Consider the following 25532-nt stretch of genomic DNA (forward strand, 5'->3'; position numbering starts at 1 on the left):
ATCAAATTCTTCAGGAGGCAAACTGCATTTCCTAGTTACCTGATGAAAACACACATATTCAAGTTTTCAGCATGCTGAACAATATATCCATATAGACTCAGGTAAGATTTTCTCTTTCTCTGTCACTGAACTGACTTGCTATAAGCTGGAGTCCTTTGCCTATGAAGACTGTGGGATGTGTCCTGCTTTACCTCTGGTCTGCTCGTGTCAGAACTGGTGGACGCAGAAGAGGCACCTCCAGAAGGAGAGGGAAGCCCGTCTGGGCCCCTCCCTGAGCTGATGTGACATGATGTAATGATGGGGCCTGTGTTAGTTTCCTGTGGCTGCTGTGACACATTACCACAAACTTGGGTGTGGTTTTTTTTTTTTTTTTTAAGTTTATTTATTTTAAGAGAGAGAGTGCACACGGGAGGGGCAGAGAGCGAGAGAGAGAATCTCAAGCAGGCTCTGCACTGCCAGCACAGAGCCAGATGCGGGGCTGGAACTCACGAACTGTGAAATCATGACCTGAGCCGAAACCAAGAGGAGGACACTTAACCGAGTCAGCTAGGCACCCCCAAACTTGGTGGTTTAAATCAACAGAAAGTCTCTCATAGTACTGGAGGCCAGAACACAGTTCCACGGAGCACCCCTCCACCCCTTCCAGCCACGGGCAGCTGTCTGCAGACTTTGGCTTATGGCTCTGGGACTTCAATCTTCAAAATCTCTCTGCTCTACCTTCACACAGCCCTCTGTTCTGTGTGCATCAACCTCCCTCTGCTTTCCTCTTATAGGGAGACATGTGACTGCACGTAAGACTCATCAGATAATCCTGGATAACGTCCCCATTTCAAGATTCTTAACTAAATCCCTTCTGCAAAGACCCTTTCTTGCTACATGACGTAACACAGGCTCCAAGGATGAGGATGTGTATACCTTCGGTGCGGCCATTTTTCAGCCTAACAGTTTATTTTTTATTAAAAAAAAATTTTAATGTTTATTTTATTTTTGAGGGACAGAGACGGAGCACGAGCAGAAGAGGGGCATAGAGAGAGGGAGACACAGAATCTGAAACAGGCTCCAGGCTCTGAGCTGTCAGCACAGAGCCTGTGACGGGGCTTGAACCCACAAATCGTGAAATCATGACCTGAGCAGAAGTCAGAAGCTTAACTAACTAGGCCACCCAGGCACCCCCAGCCTAATGGTTTCTTACTTTCACTAGCCTCTTTTGCTGGTGCTCAAACATTTCCTTGTCAGGGATCAAATTCTTCAAATTACCTTTCACTGCACCTGTCTAAAATCTGCTTTTGTCCTCATAAGTGATACTACACTGAAGTGTCTCATCTTCCACAGAGACATTCAGGTAGAATGAGCAGGACTGCAGGGTTTCTGACCATCTCTCACTCTCTGCTTTTCATGCTTGGTGTCATCTTTCTGTTTCCTGGCCTCTGTCTCTGGCCTCTGCAATCTTGTTTCCTTTTCCTGTATTCCTTACAGGCATGTTGAGGATGCTATTGGCATGAACACCAAAGGTACTTTCCACCTAAAGAACAGCAGAGTGCAGGAGGGATACCTGAATTAGGAGGTCGCTGGCTATCCACCTTCATAAACCCAAACAAGCACACCAGGCTCAGTGGAGTCTATTTCTCTTGGTTGAGAACACAGTTTTAAGCTTGATCAGGAGTCATGAAGTCAGTAGTTCTGACATCAAGAGAACAGAATTGACATCCAAGAGCAGCTGCTCCTGATATTTACCTCCAGAGAGAACAGATGCCTGCAAAGCTGCATCACAGATGATGCAGGGTTCATGCTGTTTATTTTCTTGCCACCGAAGAAGCACTGCAGAAGTTTCGGGATCTTTGGAGCAACCCACCATGATGATGTCTTAGACCAACAACTTATCTAGGCAACAGATTCTGGGTGCTACTGAATTTACTCAGCACTTGGTTTTTTTTCAGACTGGGCACAGCGAATCCAAGCATAGTTGATTCCTTCAGTGATGAAATCATCCTGGTGTAGTAGGCGCCAGAAGAGGGTGCACATGTGTTTAAAAGCCCTATAGGCCTCTTGCTCTCACTAATGTTCTCCTTATACTTGAGCTTGACCTAACCAACGAAATGGATGACCGTCTGGTTATCAAAATCTTCTCCATCTCAGTAGGTGTCCTTTATTATAGACTCTACTTTAAGATCGTTTTTGTTTTATCTTTTTTTTTTTTTTTTTTAATTGTAGAGAGAGCGGGGGAAGAGGGACAGAGGGAGAGAGAGAGAGAATCTTAAGCAGGCTTCACGCTCAGCAAGGAGCCTGATGCCGGGCCGAATCCCACGACCCTGGGATCATGATCTGAGCTGAAATCAAGAGTCAGATGCTCAACCGACTGAGCCACCCAGGGGCCCCTTAAGATCCTTTAAAAAAAAAAAAAAATTCTGTAACGGGACGCCTTGGTGCTTCAGTTGGTTGAGCATCTGACTTTGGCTCAGGTCATGATCTCATGGTTCGTTGAGTTCGAGCCCCACACTGGGTTTGCTGCTGTCAGCACAGAGCCCACTTGGGATCCTCTGTCCTCTTCTCTCTGCCCCTACCTCTTCCCCACTGGCACGTGCGCATGCTCTCTCTCTCTCTCTCTCAATAATAATAAACATTAAAAAAATTTCTGTTGCTTTTTATTAATTCTTGTTAACAGTCCATTTTATAACTGAACATTTTCAATACTTCTGAGCACCTCATGCGCTGCTGCTTCCATATATTTATCTTTTTAAAGCAGTATTTTTAAATGTCAGAAATTCCCTACCATATATAATTGAAAGCTGGCTAGATGACACACAATATGGACACAAACCTTTAAACAGTTGCTATTTTTTTTTTTAAGCTGAAGAGACAGTATTTTGTAAAGACTGTTTTGTAAAGACTAAATCGAACCCCGATTCGGAATCTGAACAACCAGCAAGTACAACTACAAATTTTTCACAATACGATGCCACAACTTGCAGTTATCTCCTTAAGCCAACAGACATCTACACGCTAATCAGTATCTTTAAAACCCTCATTAAAAATGAAAGTGAACTGGGGTGCCTGGATGACTCAGTTGTTTGAGTGCCCAATTTGCACAATCAAGACAGATACACACATGCCCCAGGCAGATACACACATGGCCAATATAATATGGGCAGTCCTGTCACCCCAATCACTAGCAGCAATAGCCACTTCCAGTGCCGGAAGACTTCCACACAGGAACGGATGGTGCCAAGATCAATGACAAGAATAGATCCCTTCAATGAGGCAGCCGAGCAGAGGGTTTGGCTTGAGAAAGATGAGACACCAAGTTGTGCTGCAGCATTCAGCAAGTGGAGCGACTGTGCAGAAATCATTTTTGATCTAATTTCTTTAATAAAGTAAGTCCTGACCTACAGTTAGTTTGCTGAGCTCTGTGGCAGGCTGGGTTCTCTGGGAAGCAGACTCTGAAGTTTAGAATACAGGATGCCTGTCTATCCAGGAGTGCCCTGGGTGTCAACAGCTGGGAGGGGGAGAGGAGGAAACAGGCCTGGGTAGAGCAAGAAGTTTCTGCATTGCAGGCCCATCCATAGCGTGCTCTGGAGCCACAATGGCTCCTCACCTCCTTCAATCCCTGAATGTGGGCTGGCTTGAGAAGTTCATGGCCTCCAGCAAGAGGATTTTCTGCAGCTAACATATTCTTGAAGAGGCTGAGAATTGAATGTTCTCTGTCAAGGAGACCTGGTCAGCACAGAGTCCTTCACTGAAGCAAGAGTTCTTCAATAAGAAGGATCTAGGTGGCACATTTCAGAAGCACCTCAGCTGTTTTCTGGACCTTTCAGTCTGAATCACCTGTTGTGTGCACTCCTACTTTACCAGCCCAGGTACTGTAGTTATTAGGATACAGGCAAGAAATGTAAAGATTGAGACTTAAGCTCTTCAGAACCATATTACCTTTTGAGAATGTATTATAAGCCTCAGAGACCCTCCCCCCGAAAAATAGAAATACACAAAAAATTTTGTGTACAATTCTAAGGACTCACAGACCCCCATAACACCCATAGACCTCAGGTTAAGAAGTCTCAGTAATCTAGCAAAGAATATTTAATGGACAGCTGAAAAGCTTAATAAAGGAAAAAGAAAAATCAATTAAAAATCCCCATTGCTATTTTTTTTTTTAATATTTATTTTGAGAGAGAGAGAGTGCATGTATGAGCGGGGGAGGGGCAGAGAGCGAGAGCAAGCGAGAGAGAATCCCAAGCAGGTTTTGCACTGTCAGTGCAGAGCCCGATTCGGGGCTCAATCCAACAAATCATATGATTAGGACCTGAGCAAAAATCAAGAGTTGGAGGCATAACAGACTGAGCCACCCAGGCATCCCTCCCCGTCGCTATTTCTTGGGTATCTGCTCTATTTGGTTTTCTAAAACCCTCACCAGGATTATTACTTACCTATGTAATACGTATTTCACAAACAAGAAGATAACATCTGATAAGCCACAGAGAAGCCACTAAACTTGGGTTGTCAAACAACAAAGCAGGGATCTCTCAATTCTCCCATCACTGGCAAACAAGCAGATGAAGTACTGGAATGGGTTCTAGTGCTACCTGGGGCTTGGGAACGTCTCTGGCAGTGCTGGCTGCAAACAAGCTCTGTGGCTCCCGCCCCTGAATCTACAGCTACCTTTTGTCAATGTTGTTCTAGGTCTTTCTCAGCAAGCAGAGCCAGAAATGGCCCAGGTCTCCAGAAGCTCCCCGACTCCCACACATCTGTCTGCTGTAAGCACAGCTGGATATTTAGCTAATGATGAGCCTGATTCAAAAGGGCTTTTATGAAGCAAATATTCTCAAGATGCTGGATACTGTGGTATACGACTTGAATGCATGCCATCACTGTGACTCCCACTCCAATGCCAGACACTGCCTCTGCACTGTGTCTTTGGTGAGCCCTGCTCCAATCGCTTATGGGAGAATGAGGCCACAGCTAGAACACCCCAGAGAGGGCAGTGTTGAACTTACTTTTTATTTTACTTAAGTCAACACTACCCACAACGTGGTGCTCGAACTCACAGCCCTAAAATCAAGAGTCACCTGCTCCACTGACCAAGCCAGCCAGGCGCCCCTCGAACTTAACTTTTTATTTAAAAAAAAAAAATTTTTTTTAACGTTTATTTTATTTATTTTTGAGACAGGGAGAGACAGAGCATGAATGGGGGAGGGTCAGAGAGAGAGGGAGACACAGAATCCGAAACAGGCTCCAGTCTCTGAGCGGGTCAGCACAGAGCCTGACGCGGGGCTCGAACTCACGGACCACGAGATCATGACCTGAGCCGAAGTCGGCCGCCCAACCGACTGAGCCACCCAGGTGCCCCGAACTTAACTTTTTAAACTAGCAATGCCTTTGTTGTGTTATATCCTTCCATGTTTTCTATAACTAATGGTTTATAGTTTCAGTAAGGGAAACTGAAAAAACTCGCGACCATGGGGAGAGCTGGAGAGGATTTGGAGTGATGCAGAATGTTTTCCTTCCCATGTCATCTCTGAGGGTAACAGACTGTATTACGCATAAATCTTAGAAATAAAAATATAAACACACACTCTCTCTAGTCTAGTGGTTCTCGACAGGGATGATTTTGCTCCCTGGGGACATCTGGCAATGTCTGGAGACATTTTTGGTGCTCATCAACTTGGCAGGGGGTGCAACTGGCATCTCACGGGGGGGAGGCAAGGGATGCTGCTAAACATCTATAATACACATGAGAGCCCCCACACAAAGAATTATTTGGTCCAAAACATCAGTCACGTCAAGGCCAAGAAACCCTGCTCTAGGTCACATGAGATGCATTCAAATGTGGTTCATTTCTGCTGCTCTGCCTCCTCGGTGAAGTGGAAGTGGACCTCAGGACAGTGAAAGGCCCACTGCCAGAGAGCTCTGTCTGTTGAAGTTGCACTGTGAGCACTCGGTGAGTCTCCGAGGTTGGGTGGGAGGCACTCTGAGGTGGCGTATTGTGCTGGAGCTGGAGGCCCAGCAGCGGGGAACAAAAGGCCGACACAGGCTGAGGAGAGCAGCTGCTAAGAGGCAACACCTGACCCTCTTGAGGCTTTCCTCAAAGTACGATCTACTGGGAGGAGGGGATATCATACAGATGTCCAGCCCTAGGGAAATGGATGAGTACATTATGGTGTACTGGAATTTCCATTGGTACATCACACGATGTAAAAATAACAACCATGAAGACACTCCAGCATCGTGGTAAAGAGTGAAAACACAGTTGGGAGTAAACAAAGCAGAATGCAATCCTATATACACAGTATGACTGAATGGGTACAAGAGTAGAGGGGATGAGGGAACTGCAAAGATGGCTGCCTACAGTAACAGGTCAATCCTTTTTCCTTTTAAGATTTCCTTTGATACCATGGTTTCAATGTTCAACGATTTTATGTATGTTCAAAACACAAAAGTTGAGGGCCAACAGTCAAAACGCCTTCTTTCAAGATTTTTCTTTGGCAGATTTCCAAAGGTCATGGGAAGGTAGGCTCTCGGGGGTGTGGTACCCAGACTTGAAGCACAGTGGGTGTAGCTCTGTGTGTATTAATGATTACATGTATGCATACGCCCTGCTATTCTACACTTCGGAGAAAACCAAATCTGGCTTTTAAAATTCTTTTCGAAATGCTTATTTGCAGCTGAAGTTGTTCTTTGAGGACATTAAAGTGTGGAAAAGGAAGATGCCTCTATACCAGTGGACTCTGGTGACTCAAAGTCAGAAACTACTCACCACAAAGTGGATTCTTAGATAAATGCTACCTCTTCAACAGGGAACTAAGTGGCAAGCTTGGGGAGGAAGATTTGGCAAATATAAAAAAAAACGCCAGAGGAGTGAAAGTCAGTAACTCACCGGGAGTTATTATGATGGATATTACACGCCCGGGCCATTAGCACCACAATAATTGGTCGAAAGGCTTTTCCTTTACCATCGAAGTAGTATTCAGACATTTCCTTAAGTTCAGTTGTAGATATGACTAGTTCCTGGAATAAAGTTTCTCTGTGTCAATATGGCATCACAATGGCACAAAAGTCAACAGGATTTCTTTTACAAAACCCTGATTTGATTTCAGTGGACTCAGTTGCATTCAGTGTACTCATTTCACTTGAGAGATTCAACACTCAGCTGGAAAAGGTGCTAACACTGTATTGTCCCAAAACTGGCTGTCCTGCAGCTGGGCCACAAGCAATGCCTGGCCCGTCTGAGTGGCCTAAGGGCAAGGGTGAGCAGTGCCGCCTGCCCCTGTGACTCCAGCAGACTCCAGGGATGAGCAGGAAAGTACCAGGTGGCCCAGGGACTCTGGGCCATTAACAGCTGGATACAGTGACAGCTGGATAGGGGCAGGTAGCAGCTTGGAAGATGGAGGGGAGAGGACAAAGACAGGGAGTGTGGGAGCCAATGAAGCAGGTGTTAAGGGAGTGTCTGGGATGGGGAGACAAAGCTGTGTATCAGGGGCAGGAAGACAAGAGGACAGCCAGGGAGAAGCAGGGATCAGTAAGCCTGACTCGGCCAGACAGGTGAAAGGTTCACAGAGGAAGTTTCAGACACAGTTTGCCAGACTGTGAGGAGCTTACAATTGAGTTGGGGAGATAAAATTTCTTAAAAATATAAAATGTTCATGGAGCGCCTGGGTGGCGCAGTCAGTTAAGCGTCCGACTTCAGCCAGGTCACGATCTCGCGGTCCATGAGTTCGAGCCCCGCGTCAGGCTCTGGGCTGATGGCTCGGAGCCTGGAGCCTGTTTCCGATTCTGTGTCTCCCTCTCTCTCTGCCCCTCCCCCGTTCATGCTCTGTCTCTCTCTGTCCCAAAAATAAATAAACGTTGAAAAAAAAAAAATAAAATGTTCAGAATGGTAACTTGGGTGATGACATAATTAAATTAAATGTAGTAAGGGGTGCCTGGGTAGCTCAGTCGATTAATCGTCCGACTTCGGCTCAAGTCATGAACTTGCAGTTTGTGAGTTCAAGCCCCACATCAGGCTCTGTGCTGACAGCTCAGAGCCTGGAGCCTACTTCAGATTCTGTATTTCTCTCTCTCTCTCTCTCTCTCTCTCTGCCCCTCCCCTGCTCACCCTCTGACTCTGTCTTCTCTCTCTCTCTCTCAAAAGTAAGATTAAAAAAAATTAAAAAAAAAATAAATGTAAATTAAATCAAATGCAGTAAAAGTTCAGAGAAGGGAAAAATCAGCATGGGCTAGGGAACCAACTATTTAATGGAGGGTATAAGCTTTGATCTGGGACTAAAGAACAAGAAGGATTTTGATTCATGAAGAGAAGGGAGAGGCTTCCAGGCGATGGATGGACATGTGTTTACTGTACCTGCCTCTCACGGACTTGCTATGATGAACCACAGCTTATATCCCCAAAGAAATGGGAGCTAAGAATGGACCCAGAGGACCATCAGCCAGGCTCAGGTGAACACAGTACAGTGGGACAGGCTTTAACTAAGATAGCGACTTTAGTACCAAACACAGTAATAAACGCAGAGATTGCAAAGTAAAATGAGTCCTATAAGGAGCTCAGTCTAGAGGGTGAGAGGTACAACGATAATTACAATACACAGTGTGATGGGTGCTGCTCTGAAGGTAAGCGCAGCTCCTCTGGGAGCACAAAGGGGGCCCTGCTGGCTGGGGAGGGGGAGGCAGGAGAGCAACAGTGACAGGGCCACAGAAGCAGCAGTGGCCTGGCCTAGACTGTGGGGATGGAAGGCAAGAAACAGACAAGGAGGACGTGAAAGGAGAAGAGGAACAATTCCAGGATCCTGCCTGGGGTTCCCAGGCGGCACCTTCAATGAACAGGAAAAACAAGAAAAAACAATTAGGAAGGGAAAGCAGAGTTTCAGATAGGTTACACTTGAGACAGTCATGGACATTCCATGGAGCTGACTAGGGAGTAGTTAGATGCGTGGTTTTAAGAGAGACAATTCAACCTGGAACAGACATATTATTTGGGAAGTGTTCCACGTTGTTGGGAGTGGTCAACAGTGTCCAATGTTCAATAAAGTCACAGGAGATAAAAACCAAGTGTCCACTGGATTTAGCAGAAGGTGCTACGGAAGCTACGGGCTGGCAAAGGCAGTTTTAGAGGGGAGCCTGGAAAGGAAGCTGCAGAGGGACGCTGGAGGAAACTTGAAAGGGCCAAAAGAAAGAGGCAGGGAATACCGTACTGGAAGGGAAGGGGGAACAAGGCTCAAGGGATGGCGCTTTAAAGGATGAACAAACTGAACACCAACATTGGCTGTGAGAGAGGTGAAGAGGGAGAGCCTGCAGAGAAAGGAGAGGGAACAGGCAATGGCGGGACTAGTTCCTAAGGCACCGAGGAGGCAAAGGGCACGGGACTAAGCTGGAGGCAAAGGGAGGCCTGGAAAGGCCTTTCCTCCTGGAAAGGGAGGGAACATTTACTTCACTGAGGTGGGACGAAAGCATGCAGATGGGTACGTAAATGGTAACAAAGCAGGTGTCCAGAGAGTGACTCCTAAAGGCCTCCCCTCAGTCTATTAAATAGGAAGTGGCCGTTGCTATGAGAACAGGAGAGTGAGTTAAGGGTTTGAGGAGGAAAGTGGAGGACCCTGAAAGGGAAGGAAGCTGATGAGGGACACATGAATATTTCTGGGCAGCATCTGAGAATCCACCAAAAGTTTTATGGATAAAAGCATTTAATACATAAAGCCCCATTTGGGGGCAGTCTGGCACTGATCTTCAAGCACTTCAATATGCCTGGAGCAGGTGAAGGAATAAGGGAGGGTAAGTACCGGTTTTTTCAGTTCCCCAGCTCTGTGATAATGCCACTCTGGATGGGGACATGTACTGTACCCTCCATACCGCCCCCCTATGTTGCCCAAGAAACATTTGAAACTTGACACTCATGAATCAAGTTTGCAATGACAGTGTACACAATTCTAAGAAATCAACATTACTGACAGTACTATCAAAGCTCTCTTACCTTTCTAATGTCTTCATACAGATCTTTCAAGTCTCTCCAACCGAGTTTGAAAGGATCGATGTATTTCTCACCACTCCGTGTTTTACTACAACAGCACGCTGCTGACGTTGTGTGATGGAACCTGGGACAAGCACAAAGCACACAACATAAGACTGAGTGCCATTCTATTAAGTGAGATAATTTCATTTTTAAGTAAGAATTATATACACATATTCATATACATATACTTGCTGGAAATTAAGCATGAATGGTCATTACAATTTAGAACACACAGAATTCTGTTCTTGCTCAACAATACATAAATAGCTTATTTTTATAATCAGGAACTCGAGAACCCACAAAATCAAATACTAAACTAGTTTATTGTATTCTGAGTTTAAATTTTATTATACTCCCATTTTTTTGAAAAGGCAGAGGTCACACAGAGTGATACCGTGGCACGTAGTGAGACAAAATATTCAATTTGTTGGAGTAGCCCCCCACAGTTTAGAACAGAAATTTACTGGCAATATGGCTAATAACTTTAGTGGTTGTAATACAGATTATAAACTTACCGTGACATACTATACCTATTTGAAAAAGCAGATGTTAAACTCTTCACAAGATTAAAGTAGGACATCTACAAAATAAAAGCATTAAGAAACCTATAAGAATATTCATGCAAAAATTGTTTATAATGCCAGATAAATAAAACCTCCATAGTTCATAATAAATATAGTCTTTAGTTGTCCCTTGTAGGTAGATTGCAAACTTCAGAAAAATGATAATAAAATTACCTTATTACAAAAGCAGTATTTGTCATTACGGAATATATAAGAAAAGAACACATCTATAATCTATCCCTTTCTCCAAAGAAAGCTAGTTTCTATATTCCTATCTATCCTTTCAGATCTGAAAAGTAGTTTTAAAACAATTTCCTTCCATTTAACTAAGATTGGTCAGAGAATAGTAAAGATTTATATTCTTCAACCAGTTTAAAACAAAGAATAATCAAGCTCCCCCAAGCATCAGCCTGGATGGTGAAAGGGAAAAAGATTTCAATGTTGAGGAAGGAAATTTCCATTGCTAAACGAACACTGCTTATTTTATTTTACTATTATTTTTTAAAAATATGAAACACTTCACGAATTTGCATGTCACCCCTGTGCAGGGGCCGTGCTAGTGCTAATCTTCTCTGCATCCTTCCAGTTTTAGTGTATGTGCTGCCGAAGTGAGCACGAACACTGGGAAACATGCTGGGAAATAGTACTGCCTGATCAGCAATGTTAAAAAATGAGTTCAGTGGTACATTTTGAAAATATTAACTTAGAGATCAAGAACAGAAGACTACAAAGAGATTTAGGGGTGGTGACAACAAATGTTAGTTCCAATGATTACTGAGCACTATTATGGGCCAGGAACTATAACAGGCATGGGGGACCCAAAGATACAAACTGACGATCTTAAAGAATTCAGGGACACAGTCATTTCAAAAATTACTAATATACTGGGGTACTTGGCTGGCTCAGCCAATAGAACATGTGACTCTTGATCTCAGGATCCTGAGATCAAGAGTCCTGAGAGTGAGCTGGAGCCACACCTTGGGTGCAGAGTTTATTTAAAAAAAAAAAAAAAAAAAAAATTACTGATTTACCGATTTAATGTGGTAAGGGCTCTGTATTTAAAGTAACTATTTTGACAAAAAGGACAAATTTAGCGCAAGAAATATAAAACTAATCCACTCTACTTGCAATAAAGTCTTACAAAGTGCTTTTACACTATGACCCTCACAAGTACTTGCTTTTATAGAGCTGGGGAACTTGAAGTTCAGAAGTCAAGCCTGAAAAACTGATATACAGATATGTTAACAATATATCAAAAGGAAAGAGCATCTACAAAACCATATGTATTATGTGATCGCAACAAAAATTTTTACATACGTGCATGCACAAATAAGATACACAATGGGGTTTAAAAGTGTATAAACCAGGGTATTAAACATAGTAATTTCTGAATAAATAGGATTGTGGGAGTTTTTTGTTTTATTCCTTTTTTGCTTTTATATTTTCTGACTTTTTCCTAGTGAACACATATTGCTTTACACATATTAAAATGACAATAAAGGTGGACTCTGCCAGGCAGGCAGTCGCCAAGGAAGACTGGCTGAGTTCTAGTCGTTCCACAATAGCATTATACATTCATTAGACCAATAAGAACATTTATGATGTCACAAGAAAGCGAGGTGATCTTTTGATTTTACCATTATATGACATTTAACCTGCTTGTTTCAGCCTTTGTAATTAATTCATACAAATTCAGTATTTCATTACAATACTCAGTTTGAGACCTAATCTAACCTGGGGCAAAGAGTTAAAATTACACAGCTAATATGGAGTGCTCTGAACCACTAGGCAGCCTAATAGTTATTAAAACCATGGTCTTTGGAAGATGGATCTTGGTTCAAATCCCAACATTTCCTGGCCATGTTACCTTGTGACATCTTTCTGCTAATACCTACTCACAGAGAGATGCTACAATTAATTCGGAGAAGTTGCGTAAAGGTCTTAGCTCAGAGCCTAACACACTGTACACATTTAATACAGTCTTTGCATATCTATAGTATCTACAGTATTTAATGTCTACTCAGTCAAGGTATCTTCTGCTTTAAGATGGAGCCATGTTTTCCAAAGGAAAGCTTGTGCACTGTTGGTGGGAATTCAAACTGGTGCAGCCACCATGGAAGACAGCACAGAGGTCCCCCTAAAAATTACACAGAATTCCCATATGATCCAGTAATTCCATCACTGGGTATTTACCCAAAAAATATGAAAATAAATGCTAATTCGAAATGGTATATGCACCCCTATGTTTATTGCAGTATTATTCACAATAGCCAAAATATGGAAGCACCTCAAGTGTTCATTGATGGATGAATGGATAAAAATGCTGTGGTACATATACAATGGAATATTATCCATTAAAAAGAATGAAATCTTGCCGTTTATAACAACATGGATGGAGCTAGAGAGGGTAATGCTGACTTTCTAACCGAAACAAGTCAGTCAGACAAAGACAAATAGCAAAGGATTGCACGTGGAATTTAAGAAACAAAACAAATGAACAAAGAAAAAAAGAGACAAACCAAAAAACAGGCTCTTAACTACAGAGAACAAACTGCTGGTTACCAGAAGGCAGGTGGGTGGGGGGGTGGGTGAGATAGGTGAAGGGTGATGATCAACAGTAACATTTCTCTTGATGAGCACTGAGTAATGTATAGAACAGTCAAATCACTATACTGCACATCTGAAACTCATGTAACACTGTTAATTATACTAGAGTGTAAATAAATCAATAAAAAGGAGTGTCAAAGAAAAGAAGCATCCAGTGCTATCAGATGGTGGGTGCCAACATCTCTCCCAATAATGCCTTCATCTGTGACACTGTAAGTATTTGAAGTCTGGCTAGGACTGTACTGAAATGGGTCCTAGCAAAGCCCGGAGACTTTCATTTCCCATATTCTCTTTTTACTGTCGGTCTGTGGGCCCAGTTGCTATTCTCTCCCCAAATGTCCATTCTGGGTAAGTTGTGACATGTATCCACCTTGGTACAGAGCAGACATTTATAAATGCTACATATTTCATATAGGTACATGGTGTCTGAAGGGTACATGGGAATATGAAGTGTCCCAAAACCAACCAAAACAGAAAAGTCCTAAATTCAATAAACTTTTTAAAAACGAGCCTTGCGGATGAAAGGAAAACATAATAATTACTGTGTGACTGGAGAAGTCTCTAAAAAGGACAGTGAGTATATAGATTTTGCTCAGCTTCTCTAAACAATATGGGCCTACCCATGGCACGTGGAGTCAATCAGTGCAGGAAAGACTAATGAAGCCACAGAACATGTCAATTTACAGGGGCTAAACTGGCCGCAAAGGGAGAAAACTGACTGGGCCCAAGGGCTGCAGGGCGGAGAGTCAAGCAGTCATGGTTAGTGCTGAGATTCTTACTCTACTTCAAGAAGTCACATTAAATCAAAGTTCAACGTTTCTCTACTTGTGACATGCTCAGGCCTCTTCTCCTTGCTGTGACCTTCTACCCCGTCCAGGTAGGCTCTCCCGGGCCGGGAAGCAACTACCGTAGGACTGAAATCCGGTCCACTCTGAGCATCAGCCCTACACGAAGCCTCTTCCGCCTATTCCGAGCCCACCTGGATGCCCTGGATCCCAGAGCGCTCAGAGCACCTTTTGCTCTTAAGTCCTAATTAAGAGCGCTCCTCCGGAAGCCCTGGGTGTAAATCGAAAGGAAACAGCTGCATTCGGTCTCCAGGCTGCACTAGGTCCACACGCAAGGAGACAACCTGGCTGCTCTCCCTCCACTTTCCCTGAGACCCGGCTCCTCATCCACCGCTATTTCCCCAAACCCCAAAGCGCCTGGGTCCCCAGGACCACGCTTTGCAGACTCGCGCAGGGCGCCCCAACATCAGGCATACGCCCGGCACCCACCCCTCCACATCCCCCGGCGGGGCTCGGGCCCATCCAGCCCCGGGTCCCCATTGCAGCGCAGCCTCCCCCTGCCCCGGTGCACGTGCCGCCCGTCCCCATTCCTTCATCCGTGCGGCTGTCATTGGCGCGGTGACCTCTGCGCCCCGCCGCCGCGCCCGCCTCAGGGCCTCCTCACCTGCACGCCGTCGTCGGCAGCGGCGGGCGGCCCGGGGGGCCCCGTGCGGCCCGGGGAGCCGGGCCCGGGGCTCCGGGCAGCCGGCCTCCAGGAGCAGCAGCGCCGCCAGGGCCACCGGCACGAAGCCATGAGGTCCGAGTCTGAAAGCCGCGGTGGAACGCTGGCTCCGCCTATGGCCGGGCGGTCTTCCCCCCGGGACCCGGAGCCGGAAACTTGGCACAGGAAGTGCTTCTACCTCGCCCCAGGCTGCAGCAGCTGGTTCCAGAGCGGGGCTAGCGCCACCGGCGCTTCCCCGGAAGGGCCACGCGGAACCTTAGGCGCCACCCCTGCCCTAAACTTGCGGGGGTGGCCCCTTGCCGGTCCCCGTAACTAAGCGGGATATTTCACCTGGACGAGCAGTTTCTCCCGAACTCCTGCCCACCCTCCGGGGAGCTAGGAGCTCCCATCAGACATAGCCAAAAAAAAAAAAAAAGGATCTTTGGGGAACCGGCTGTTAACAATTGCCACCGTGCGCCAGACTCTTGTTCCGCGTATTTAGACAGAGCTATGACTCAAAGAATCAGATTCCCGTTTTGCTGTCTGATCCGGGGTCTCGCGTTTCCACGGCTGCTTCTCTTTGGCGTGACCTGCCCCAGCGTTGTCTGCTGCCTATTGCTACCTGACCTCGAGGGAAGTGCCCACCTCTTGCTTCTTTCCAGAAACAAGTCGAAACACGAGCTGGGCTATTGTGAGACAGAAGCTAAGTTAGCCTTGTCTCTCGACTTTTGGACTCTGTCCTCTGAGAACCTTTTAGGTATATGGTGGCATAGTTTGGCGGTGTTGCTCATAACTGGGTAGGAGTCCCACCCGTGGGTGTACTGAGCTGTGTGAAATTGCTTAGTATTTGGTAATGTTGGATGTAACTTGCCAGTGTGGGAGATACCGGAGAATGTACAGGATTAGTACCTGATGTGAGTTAGAAAGACCTTTCCTTAATTCTATAGCCAGATCTACTTCTCTCATGATAATGAGAGAACGCACTTACATCAAATCCGTGCTGCAGTCATTCAACACGACACAAATAGGGCCAATGAGAGAAAGTGTAGGCATTTTGGATACAGAATGGAACATCTGTCTTCAAAAAATTCACCGTTATGGGGAAACAGACCAGCAAAATAGGCAACTGCAATTCTCTGATTTTTTTTTTCCTGTTCTTTTGAACCATGCTTTTTGCATTTAAAAAGTGAAAGTGCCCGTGGTATAGCTGAGCACATTATTTTTATATTTATATTCAAAGTTATTTTTTACTGAATAAAAGCATAAAATAAGGCTTATTTAAATAAGCCAATTTTATGATTTTTCCCCCAATCTTGAAAAGTAGTATGTAAAAAATAATGTGAGGTGCTTTACAAATAAAGGTTGTTGATACACATCTGTGGCTTATCTTGATATAGCTCTGTATATTAAATATTCAACAGGTACAATTTGCCATGGTAAAGTGTAGCAATAAATTATTTACAACAATGCTACTACTTAGATACTATCATTTGCCCTTTTTCACACACAGGGAAACATGGAAGAGTTACATGTCTTGCCAAGCTCCCAGATACAGCACTACACCATTCTGTCAGGCCATTTTCATTTGGAGATTGTTTTCCAGGTTAAAACAAAATACCTGGCTCTTTAAAAAAGAAATTTTATGGCTAAGTATATAGCCTTATGCAAGGCTAAGTTGGGGACGCAGGTGAAATTTGTGAAGGTTTCCCACGTTCTGGATAGCTAAACTTTTGATGAAGAATAACCCATCGATAGGACATGCAGAATACAAGTAGTTCTTTTGACCCAACTAGGCTAAACATGTGTATAGGAAGTTAAAACCACCGAGCTGTGTAAGGAACTGCCAAAGAGCCGACTCTTGTGCACAGGCTAGGAACAACTTGGGTTGTTTTGACTGCACTTCTAGGAATGAAATAACCAGTACTGACATATAAGTGGAGCAAGTATGTAATTGAAAGCATTTTTGAAGTTATTTTTTCAATGTTGGAAAGTTGACTATACTTTAAGACATTTTCTTTCCACAGTGATGATACTGTTCAAAACATTATCTATGGTAGGACCAGGTGTTATACAGCCAAGGAGAGACTGTATACATAATACTATGTACATCTTAACTGTGTCTTGATTCATAATACTGCATGAAAACATCTCATCCTGATGTTATTAGATAAATGATCAATTATCAAGGTGACTGTGGTAAGAACATTTACTGAGAGAAGAAGTTCAAACATAGTTGCGCTGAAAGGTTAGCGGTTTTTGTGGATTTCATATTCTTAGGCTAAACTGAATTCTAAAGAATTTAATTTTGGAATTATTGAAATCTCTGAGATGTTAAGATAGAGACTTAATATACATTTGGAATTTTCTCTTGGGTTTGTAGTGTATGACTGATTATTTGGGTAAAGTGTAGCAAAGGTAAGGAAGGGTTGGGTGCCTCTGAAGCAGCTGGCCTCTTTTTTTTCCTGACCAATGATCACATATGACTGACTAATCAACTACCGTACCAAAATGTGAATCAGTCAGTACAAAATCATGAGTATTAATGAACAGTATATATAGCCTGTGCTCTATTAAAATGTTAGGGCATCATAAAAAATGCATAAATTATACTTTAGTCTATTTCCACACAGTGGATCTCTTAAAAGAGACTCAAATACATTGTTGGATCTTCTACTTTTAATCATATTGTCAGGTTTTCTGTGGCAATGCTGAAATCATTTGTTTTTTGGTTGGCTACCCATTTGTTCCCCATGATGTGCCTTCTTTACCATGTATTTAGGGGAAAGTGTAAAGGTTAAATCTGGTCCACATTTGCCTCTTTTTATACTCCTATGGGAAAGATAGATGATCACTCTTATTTCTGTTACAACTTGCCATTTGGTTCACCTAGGCTTGAGTGGGACAAATAAAAGTTATGCCAAACAGTTGAACTGATTGTCCCAATGCCACCTTTCTCTACTGATTACAAATATCATTTTAATTATATAGAGCATTCTTAACATTACTTTGGACTGTTTCTTTACTTTTCACTGAGTCCCTTTGGTCTTTGCATCTGTCTTAACCATTTATTTATTTATTTATTTATTTATTTATTTATTTATTTAATTAATTAATTAATTTATTTATTTAGAGCAAGTGGGGGACAGGAGCAAAGGGAATCTTAAGCAGGCTCCACACTTAGAGCAGAGCTCCACCTGGGTCAATCCCCACGACCCTGGGATCATGACCTGAGCCAAAATCAAGAGTCGGATGCTTAACCGACTGAGCCACCCAGGTGCCCCAGCTAATTGTGTTCTTATAATTTATAATATGATAGGAAAACTCCCATTTCTCCCTAAAATATAATTTTTATTTTTCAAGATTTACACTTAAGATGATCTGTTTCTTCGGAAAAGCTCTACTGGGATTTTGGCTGGATATCCATATGTTTATTAAATAATTTGACTACACTGACATCTTTTTTTTTTTTTTTTAATTTTTTTTAACATTTATTTATTTTTGAGACAGAGAGAGACAGAGCATGAACGGGGGAGGGTCAGAGAGAGGGAGACACAGAATCTGAAACAGGCTCCAGGCTCTGAGCTGTCAGCACAGAGCCCGACGCGGGGCTCGAACTCACAGACCGAGAGATCATGACCTGAGCTGAAGTCCGCCGCTTAACCGACTGAGCCACCCAGGCGCCCCTACACTGACATCTTGATAATGTCTCTATCCAGAAACAAAATTTTGTGTCCCCTTGTTTTGTAATTTTAGTAGTACACCTACCGTCTTCTGTTTGTTTTTTTGTTTTAACTGGTTGGTTTTAAGAAAACATTAAGATTTTAAAAATTGAATGTAAAATAAAATATGTTCAGTATCTAAGGCATGTTCAAAGCTCTCTTTTTTTGTACAGCTTTTAAAATAAGGTAGATGTGCTTTACTACATGTTTTATACATTTAGTAAAACATCTGTTGCCTGGTATTAGAATTTATGTGCATATCTGTTTCCTTCAGTAATTACGATTTTCTGAAGGACAGAAAGAATGTGATTAACTGCCTAATATTTTTTGGTTGGATTCCATTGAATTGGCTGTTACTATAATTGCAAAATTGTAATGCAGCTCACCTCCGCTTTATTTATACATTCTTATTTATAAATATGTTGTGCATCCTGTTGGTCTCCTATAAATGAAAATCCTTGAAGACAGGGTATGTGTCTTGGTTTAAACTTTTTCCATCTCCCATCTTCTTGGGTGGTTCCATCTACTGTATTAGATGAATATTGGATAGCTATGGCTGAAAATGATAGAATAGGCTTTAACCCAAGTGGGAAGAAAATAGCGGTATAAATTAATTTTCCTGAAGAACCGTAGCCCTTCTAAGGAATATTAATGCTATGTTTGCAATAAATGAGAACACTGAGTTTTTTTGTGTTTTTTTTTTTTTAATCAGCTGTGTTGCCAGTTGATCCTGTTAAAGAAAATTATGTTCGTAAAGTGAAAAACTGTATTTTTTCAATTGCCGTCCCTACTCCTTTGAAATCAAGAGTACGTCTTGTAGCAGTTTCAAAGGTTAGGCTTGATTTTTTTTCACAACACAGATACTTAATTCACTGTAAATTTTGTCTAAAAAGATGTTCATACTTTTTAGAGTTGAATTGTTAGGTGATAAATGCCTATCTTTGTGTTTAAAATTCACACACCCTTGGAGTATGTCATTCTTAGAAATCACTTTTTGCTATTGATTCCTGGAGCTAGTACTCCATTTCATCTTAAAGTTATCTTACAGGAAAATATACTTTTTTGGAAGAAGGGGGGTAAGTAAGTTAAATTCTTAAAAATGGGCTCTAATAATAGATTCTAAATTGTTCTCTCATGATAGAATTGAATTGGGGAATAGAAATAAGACATTTTCTTTTTTTCTAGTTCCTTTAAAGAATATGAACTAGGAAAAATATTGTTTTACCATGCATCACAAGAAATACATAAAACATTTTAAACTAAGAACTAATTTTCCTAAATAGCGTAAATAATCATATAAAGTACGATCCATCTCTCATGAAAAAATATTAATGTACTTTTGGAAGAGCTTCTTTTAATTTTCTTTCTTCCATCAAGTCTCCTTTGTTAAAAATTCTTAAAGGATTACTTAAGTTTGTAAGGCTTTTTTTGTTTGTTTGTTTTCTTGTTTTTTCCTGCCTCAGGAAGTTCTAGAAGATATTTTGGACCTTGATTTATCTGTCTCAGAAACAGATGATTTTATCCAGCTTGTGAGTGGTGAAAAGATAGTATCTGGATCCATTCCATTGGCTCACAGATATGGTGGCCACCAGGTAGGAGTAGCATCTGCATTACTTCCCTTATGTAAATATAAACAGTTGGTGGAAATGCTGTCCCATTAATGAAGTTACTTTGCATTGATTCCTTTGTTAGTGTATTGAGATGTCAACAAGGTGTTTCTAGAAGAATGTGTCATCCTAAGATGCTCATAATTAGCTGATGTGATTTCTTGCCGTGTTAAAAATAAAACCCAAGTTTCTTTGATGGAATTGAGAAAACCGGGGCAGCACCAATATAAAATTTCTGTGAATTATCGCTAGGTAACTCATTTGGTGAAGTTTTGGCAAGAGATTTAGGTAAAGTAGCACAAAAAGTCAATATAAAATCTCAGAAGGATAAAGAGATTATAGTTTTGCCAGGACAGCTGTACAACAAAGTTTTAGAACTGCTAGAAGCTGCTAGAATTTAACTAGGACTAATTGGGGGTATTATGTATGTTGAAGCAATTAAGAATGTGCCTTCTAGAAATAAGATATTGAAGCAAGTTCAGGGTGTGGTGGTATCTGACTAATTAAAAAAAAAAGAAGGAACACAGGACTAATTGTTGAACTTGCTGTGACTTTCCTGTGAACCAGATAAGATTAATTTAACACTCTGGGGGGGTGGGGGCCTGGGTGGCTTAGCCGGTTAAGTGTCTGACTTCAGCTCAGGTCATGATCATGGGTTTGAGCCCTGCCTCGGGCTCTGTGCTGACAGCTCAGAGCCTGGAGCCTGCTTTAGATTCTGTGTCTCCCTCTTTCTCTGTCCCTCCCCTGCTTGCACCGACTCCTCTCTCAAAAATAAATAAACGTTAAAGACTCTCTCAAAAATAAATAAACGTTAAATTTTTTTTTTTAATTTAACACTCTGACTGTACCGAGGCTGGTTTACTCTGGAATAATTTTTAGGAACGGTAACAAAGTGTAATAGGGTGGGAGTAAGGATTAAGTTAGGAAACATGAAAAGTGCTTCCATGATACCTATTATAATAATGATAGTATCAGGCTCTGGTCTCTTGGGGGCAGGTAATTCCTTTCAGATTTTTGTTGCTTTCATTCCTCAGTGTCCTAAGAAGCAAAAGCATCATAGAAGCTAAGCTAACACAAGCTTGAGAAGCAAAGTGACATAGACCACTAATTAGAATTGAGAAAGACTTTAAGGGTCATCTGTGACAAACTTGAACCTCAGTGTGTTGATCTGTAATGTGCAAGGGTTGACCAATACCATTCCAGGAGTTGTGAGAAGTGCTGTGGCAAAGAAATCCACTTACTTTAACACTCCATTTTTCAAACATACTTGACTGCAGGGTTTTATTGTGTGCTGTTCTTAAGGAATAATTATTAACATTTTGCTGAACTATGTTTCTCAATTTAGAAACTTCTGGACTATATGATCCTTATGGTTTTGTTTTGTTTTGTTTTGTTTTGTTTTGTTTTGTTTTGTTTAGCTCCCAAATATAGGGATCCCGTGGTTCAAAAAGTCATTCCCCATATAGGTTAAATTTATTAGCATTTTGTACCAGTACTCACGTGTACTGTTAAAGTATGAATGCAAACCTTAAGCCCTGCAGAGTTTTGTTAAGCTGTATTTTTTTGTAGGTTTACTTTGTAACATAGTAAGTTAGATGAATCTTTTATCAGTTTCACATTTCATCTCTTCTCTCTTTATAATTTGAAATTACAAATATTTATAAGGACAGCTTTGTCCTTTTGAACAATAAATGGTTTCTCTTTTATTAACAGAGAATTACCTTCTTATTTCCCCTGACTTCACTCCTGGCTCTGGATTCACCATTCTTTCTACTTCCTTTTCACGGTGTGGCATATACCTAATGTATTGTCAATTTTAGAAATTGCCGAAGCACCTCTCAGATTTGTGCTCTTAGAGGTATTATGTAGCTGAAACTAATGGTGATCTGTTCCTGGTTAAGATGAAAAAATACCAGGTAGATTTTTCTCAATTTCATGTTTTTCTCTCAAAACTATAAACATAGTTTAAAAAAAATTTTTTTTTTCAACGTTTATTTATTTTTGGGACAGAGAGAGACAGAGCATGAATGGGGGAGGGGCAGAGAGAGAGGGAGACACAGAATCAGAAACAGGCTCCAGGCTCTGAGCCATCAGCCCAGAGCCCGACGCGGGGCTCGAACTCACAGACGGTGAGATCGTGACCTGGCTGAAGTCGGAAGCTTAACCGACTGCGCCACCCAGGCGCCCCTTAAATACTATAAACATAGTTTAAATATTTCACAGCTGTTTATAGAACTCCGTTTATGTGCCAGGAGCTATAATGGTGAATGAGACCTGTCCCCTTTGTTCAGATTGTTAATACTCTAGGGGAGGGGACAGATAAAGAAACAAATTCTATAACATCCAATTATAGAACATCAACAAAACATGAAAGGGGTAAGTATAGGAGTTATGGGAATTCACAGAACCACCTTCCTAGTCCCAGAAAGGCAGAGACCACTTTCTGGTGGAAGTGACATGCATGTAGAAAACGGAGTCCTGTCCAAGTTAGCAAATCACTGTTAGCAGTAAAAATAATTACCAACTTAGGAGCACTTGCATATAGTACAAAGCATTTCTTAGCATTCATTCTTACACCTGGCAAGGGTTATCTCATTTTACAGAAATGAAAGGTCAGCCTCAGTGGGATTAAGTCACTCAAATTTCCATAGGTAGTAAGTGGCATAACTGGGAGTTGGGCAACTGCAAACAGAAAAATTTGGAAACAGTCAATCATGCAAGTTCAAAAGCAATTTTTTGAGTTACAAGTATGTTCCTGATTTCACACTGCATGCATATAATATTGGCAAACCTTCTATGAATAAATTGTTCCTAGTTCATATTCTGGAATTAAATAGATCAATAGATCAGTTCTAAGTATTCTACACCCAACAAGCTTGAGCTCAGCTGTAAGATGATGAAGTTAATTATATGTCTTAAATTTATATTCTTAAAATAAATTTCACTTATGTTTTATTGATTGAATTTCATCTTCACCTTTATTCAAGTTGTTGATTATTATAATCCTAAAAATGCCATTCTCAATTTAAAAAATTCTCAAAAATGTACCTAAAGTACCTAAAACCATCAGAAACAATTAAAAAAATTTAATGTTTATTTATTTTTGAGATAGAGCAAACAGGGGAGGGACAGAGAGAGAGGGAGACACAGAATCCAAAGCAGGCTCCAGTCTCTCAGCTGTCAGCACAGAGCCTGACATGGGGCTTGAACCCATGCACTGCAAGATCATGACCTGAGCCAAAGTTGGATGCTCAACCAACTAAGCCACTCAGACATCCCTCAATTTTTGTAATGTTTATTTTTGAGACAGAGACAGAATGCAAGCGGTGGAGGGTCAAAGAGAGAGGGAAGATAAAGAATCCAAAGCAGGCTCCAGTCTCTGAGCTGTCAGCACAGAGCCTGATGTGGGGCTCGAACTCATGAACCTCAAGATCATGACCTGAGCCAAAAGTCGGACACCTAAACGACTGAGCCACCCGGGCACCCCAACCCATTCTCAATTTTGACAAAAAAACTTTGGCTGTAAAATTACTATGAAAGCTTTAAGGGCTAATAAGCATGAATAATTTCCCTTTTTCTCCTTTAGTTTGGGATCTGGGCAGGTCAGCTTGGGGATGGAAGAGCCCATCTTCTTGGAACTTACATGAACAGGTACCACATGTTTTCTGGTGTAGTAGCTTTTCTGCTGAATATTAACATGAATCTTCTAATACTTAGATTTCTTTGTTGTTGAAGGCAGGGTGAAAAGTGGGAGCTCCAATTAAAAGGCTCAGGAAAGACCCCATATTCCCGGTACAGTTTGATATTTTTTTTTAGTCATCTAAATAAAAATTGGTCTTGTCTTAATTACAACTGAATATCTTTTTTGTCTTATTTCCCTGAGAAATGGTGATGGCAGAGCTGTACTTCGTTCCTCAGTGAGAGAATTTTTATGCAGTGAGGCTATGCACTCTCTCAGAATTCCAACCAGCAGAGTTGCAAGGTAAATCCTTTTTCCTCAAAGCTAACTTTCAGGACTGGATCACGTTATCTCCCGACATGTATCAGTAAAGTGAGCAGACAAATCTCTGGTAGCATGATTTCTCAGTGTTTCTGATGGTTTTAGGTACTTCTTGGTGGCTTGCCAGCAGCTAAGTGCTAACTTTAATTGTTGGATTCTCTTATGTTTCAGTCTGGTTGTAAGTGACGATGAAGTATGGAGAGATCAGTTCTACAATGGAAACATTGTGAAAGAACGAGGTAACAATGGTTTTTAGGAGACTTACATACAATTAGCCTAAGTTCTTAAAGAGTAACCGATACTGGACAGCTCCGTGTCGGGTCTTCTTAAAAGATGGCCCGTGGTTCTTCAAGATGTAATTGCCGCTTTATGATGTTACCATAGAATATCCTTTCTCACATCCTTATGTGCGTAGCCCTTTGGTTTCAAAGAGCAAACATCTGGGAAGTGAACAAAAATGGTTATGGACGGCCAGCAAAGTGTTACAAAGCCAGGGCGCCAAAGTTCATACGCTCCCTTCTGAGGAGAGACCCTTAGACCTTTCCTCACAGCCTCATTGCTCTTACTTCATGCTCACTTCCAGTCGGTTCCACTAGCTTTTTCCTCAGCCTTTAGTAGGTCAGAAATAAAAAAATTAGGAAGAGGTGAGAAGTGTGGAAAGGGAAGCAGTGAGAGAAACTTGACCCTGAATCTCTGGGCAGGGAGGAGAATTGAAAATCAGTAAGGAATACATTTTATTTCTTTGTTGTTTGCTTATTTTTTAAGTAAGCTCTATGCCCCACGTGGAGCTTGACCTCACTACCCTGAGATCAAGAGTCACATGCTGTACTGACTAAACCAGCAGGTGCCCTAATAATAAACTTATTTAACAACTTAAACAACAGAGTTATTGAGAGCTGCTGACAGCCCTACATGCTCTCTCGGGTCCTGTGGACGTGACCATATAACAGAGCAGGATTTTTACTGATGTTCTCAATTCACTAAGTGCACGCTATATTCTTAATACTTCATGCCTGATATGTTTTGACAAGATTTTCATAAAAAAACAATCCCCCGAAAGTCTTCATGCTTAAAGGAACGAAGGATTATTTATCTTTGAGATTAGGAAGGACTTTAGTAGGGGGAGAAGGGGAGGGGCCCATGGAGTAGGGAAAGAGGGAGCAGCAGGTGTGGTATTGGATCCTGGCAGAGCAGGACGTTTAGTTGCCTGGGATAGACTTCATCTTGACATCTAAACACACATAAGTACAGCATTCCTCGTGGGGGAAAAAAAAAACCCCGTGAATTCTATTTATTAGTTGTTTTACTACTATAGTCAGGACAGAAGGCTGTGAACACTAACACAAAAATGCATAGACTCACTTTATTTCTTTAGTGTATGCATAAGTTAGAACATACATAAACATTTATTTATTGAAGTTAATTTTCAATTAGTTACACCAATAGAAGGCACTTGCAGGGACTATGCCACGGAAAGCATTCACGGATTCCCTATTTCAGGATAAGTTACAGGGAAAAGGTCACAACAGAGGAGACTGGGAGTCCCACGTTTGCAGC

The 25532-nt window shown here is 42.0% G+C and overlaps 2 protein-coding genes and 1 pseudogene across 10 annotated transcripts in view; 1 reads left to right on the plus strand and 2 right to left on the minus strand.

The window, feature by feature from the left end:
* The window catches only part of PDSS1 (decaprenyl diphosphate synthase subunit 1), a 42661-nt gene extending 27859 nt beyond the window's left edge, over positions 1–14802 (minus strand). For 5 of the 8 annotated variants that reach the window (XR_005783370.1, XR_005783368.1, XR_005783369.1 and 2 more), the window contains exons 1-4: positions 14614–14802; positions 10510–10574; positions 9956–10076; positions 6869–6999 (exon numbers count right to left, since the gene is read on the minus strand). Coding sequence is in view for 4 of the 8 variants with exons in the window: in XM_040451167.1 (XP_040307101.1) it covers positions 6869–6999; positions 9956–10076; positions 10510–10574; positions 14614–14742 (446 nt within the window). In the remaining 4 variants the exon portion in view is untranslated. Of the gene's footprint in view, positions 1–6868; positions 7000–9955; positions 10077–10509; positions 10575–14613 lie in introns of those variants that run through there. The other 3 variants (XM_040451168.1, XM_040451166.1, XM_040451169.1) reach the window with 3 other exon arrangements.
* Positions 11061–11173, minus strand: LOC121014929 (uncharacterized; annotated as a pseudogene).
* Positions 14803–14836: 34 nt separating the features above from the next.
* Positions 14837–25532, plus strand: part of LOC121014687 (protein adenylyltransferase SelO-like) — a 36036-nt gene continuing 25340 nt past the window's right edge. For both annotated transcript variants that reach the window (XM_040451145.1, XM_040451146.1), the window contains exons 1-7: positions 14837–15406; positions 19081–19199; positions 19832–19960; positions 23562–23626; positions 23711–23767; positions 23859–23957; positions 24147–24214. In XM_040451145.1, coding sequence (XP_040307079.1) covers positions 15160–15406; positions 19081–19199; positions 19832–19960; positions 23562–23626; positions 23711–23767; positions 23859–23957; positions 24147–24214 — 784 coding nt within the window. In that variant the 5' untranslated portion in view covers positions 14837–15159. The remainder of the gene's footprint in view (positions 15407–19080; positions 19200–19831; positions 19961–23561; positions 23627–23710; positions 23768–23858; positions 23958–24146; positions 24215–25532) is intronic.

This window comes from Herpailurus yagouaroundi, unplaced genomic scaffold (assembly GCF_014898765.1).
Source record: "Herpailurus yagouaroundi ecotype Mexico unplaced genomic scaffold, PumYag 203, whole genome shotgun sequence".
NCBI classification, from domain to species: Eukaryota; Metazoa; Chordata; class Mammalia; order Carnivora; family Felidae; genus Herpailurus; species Herpailurus yagouaroundi.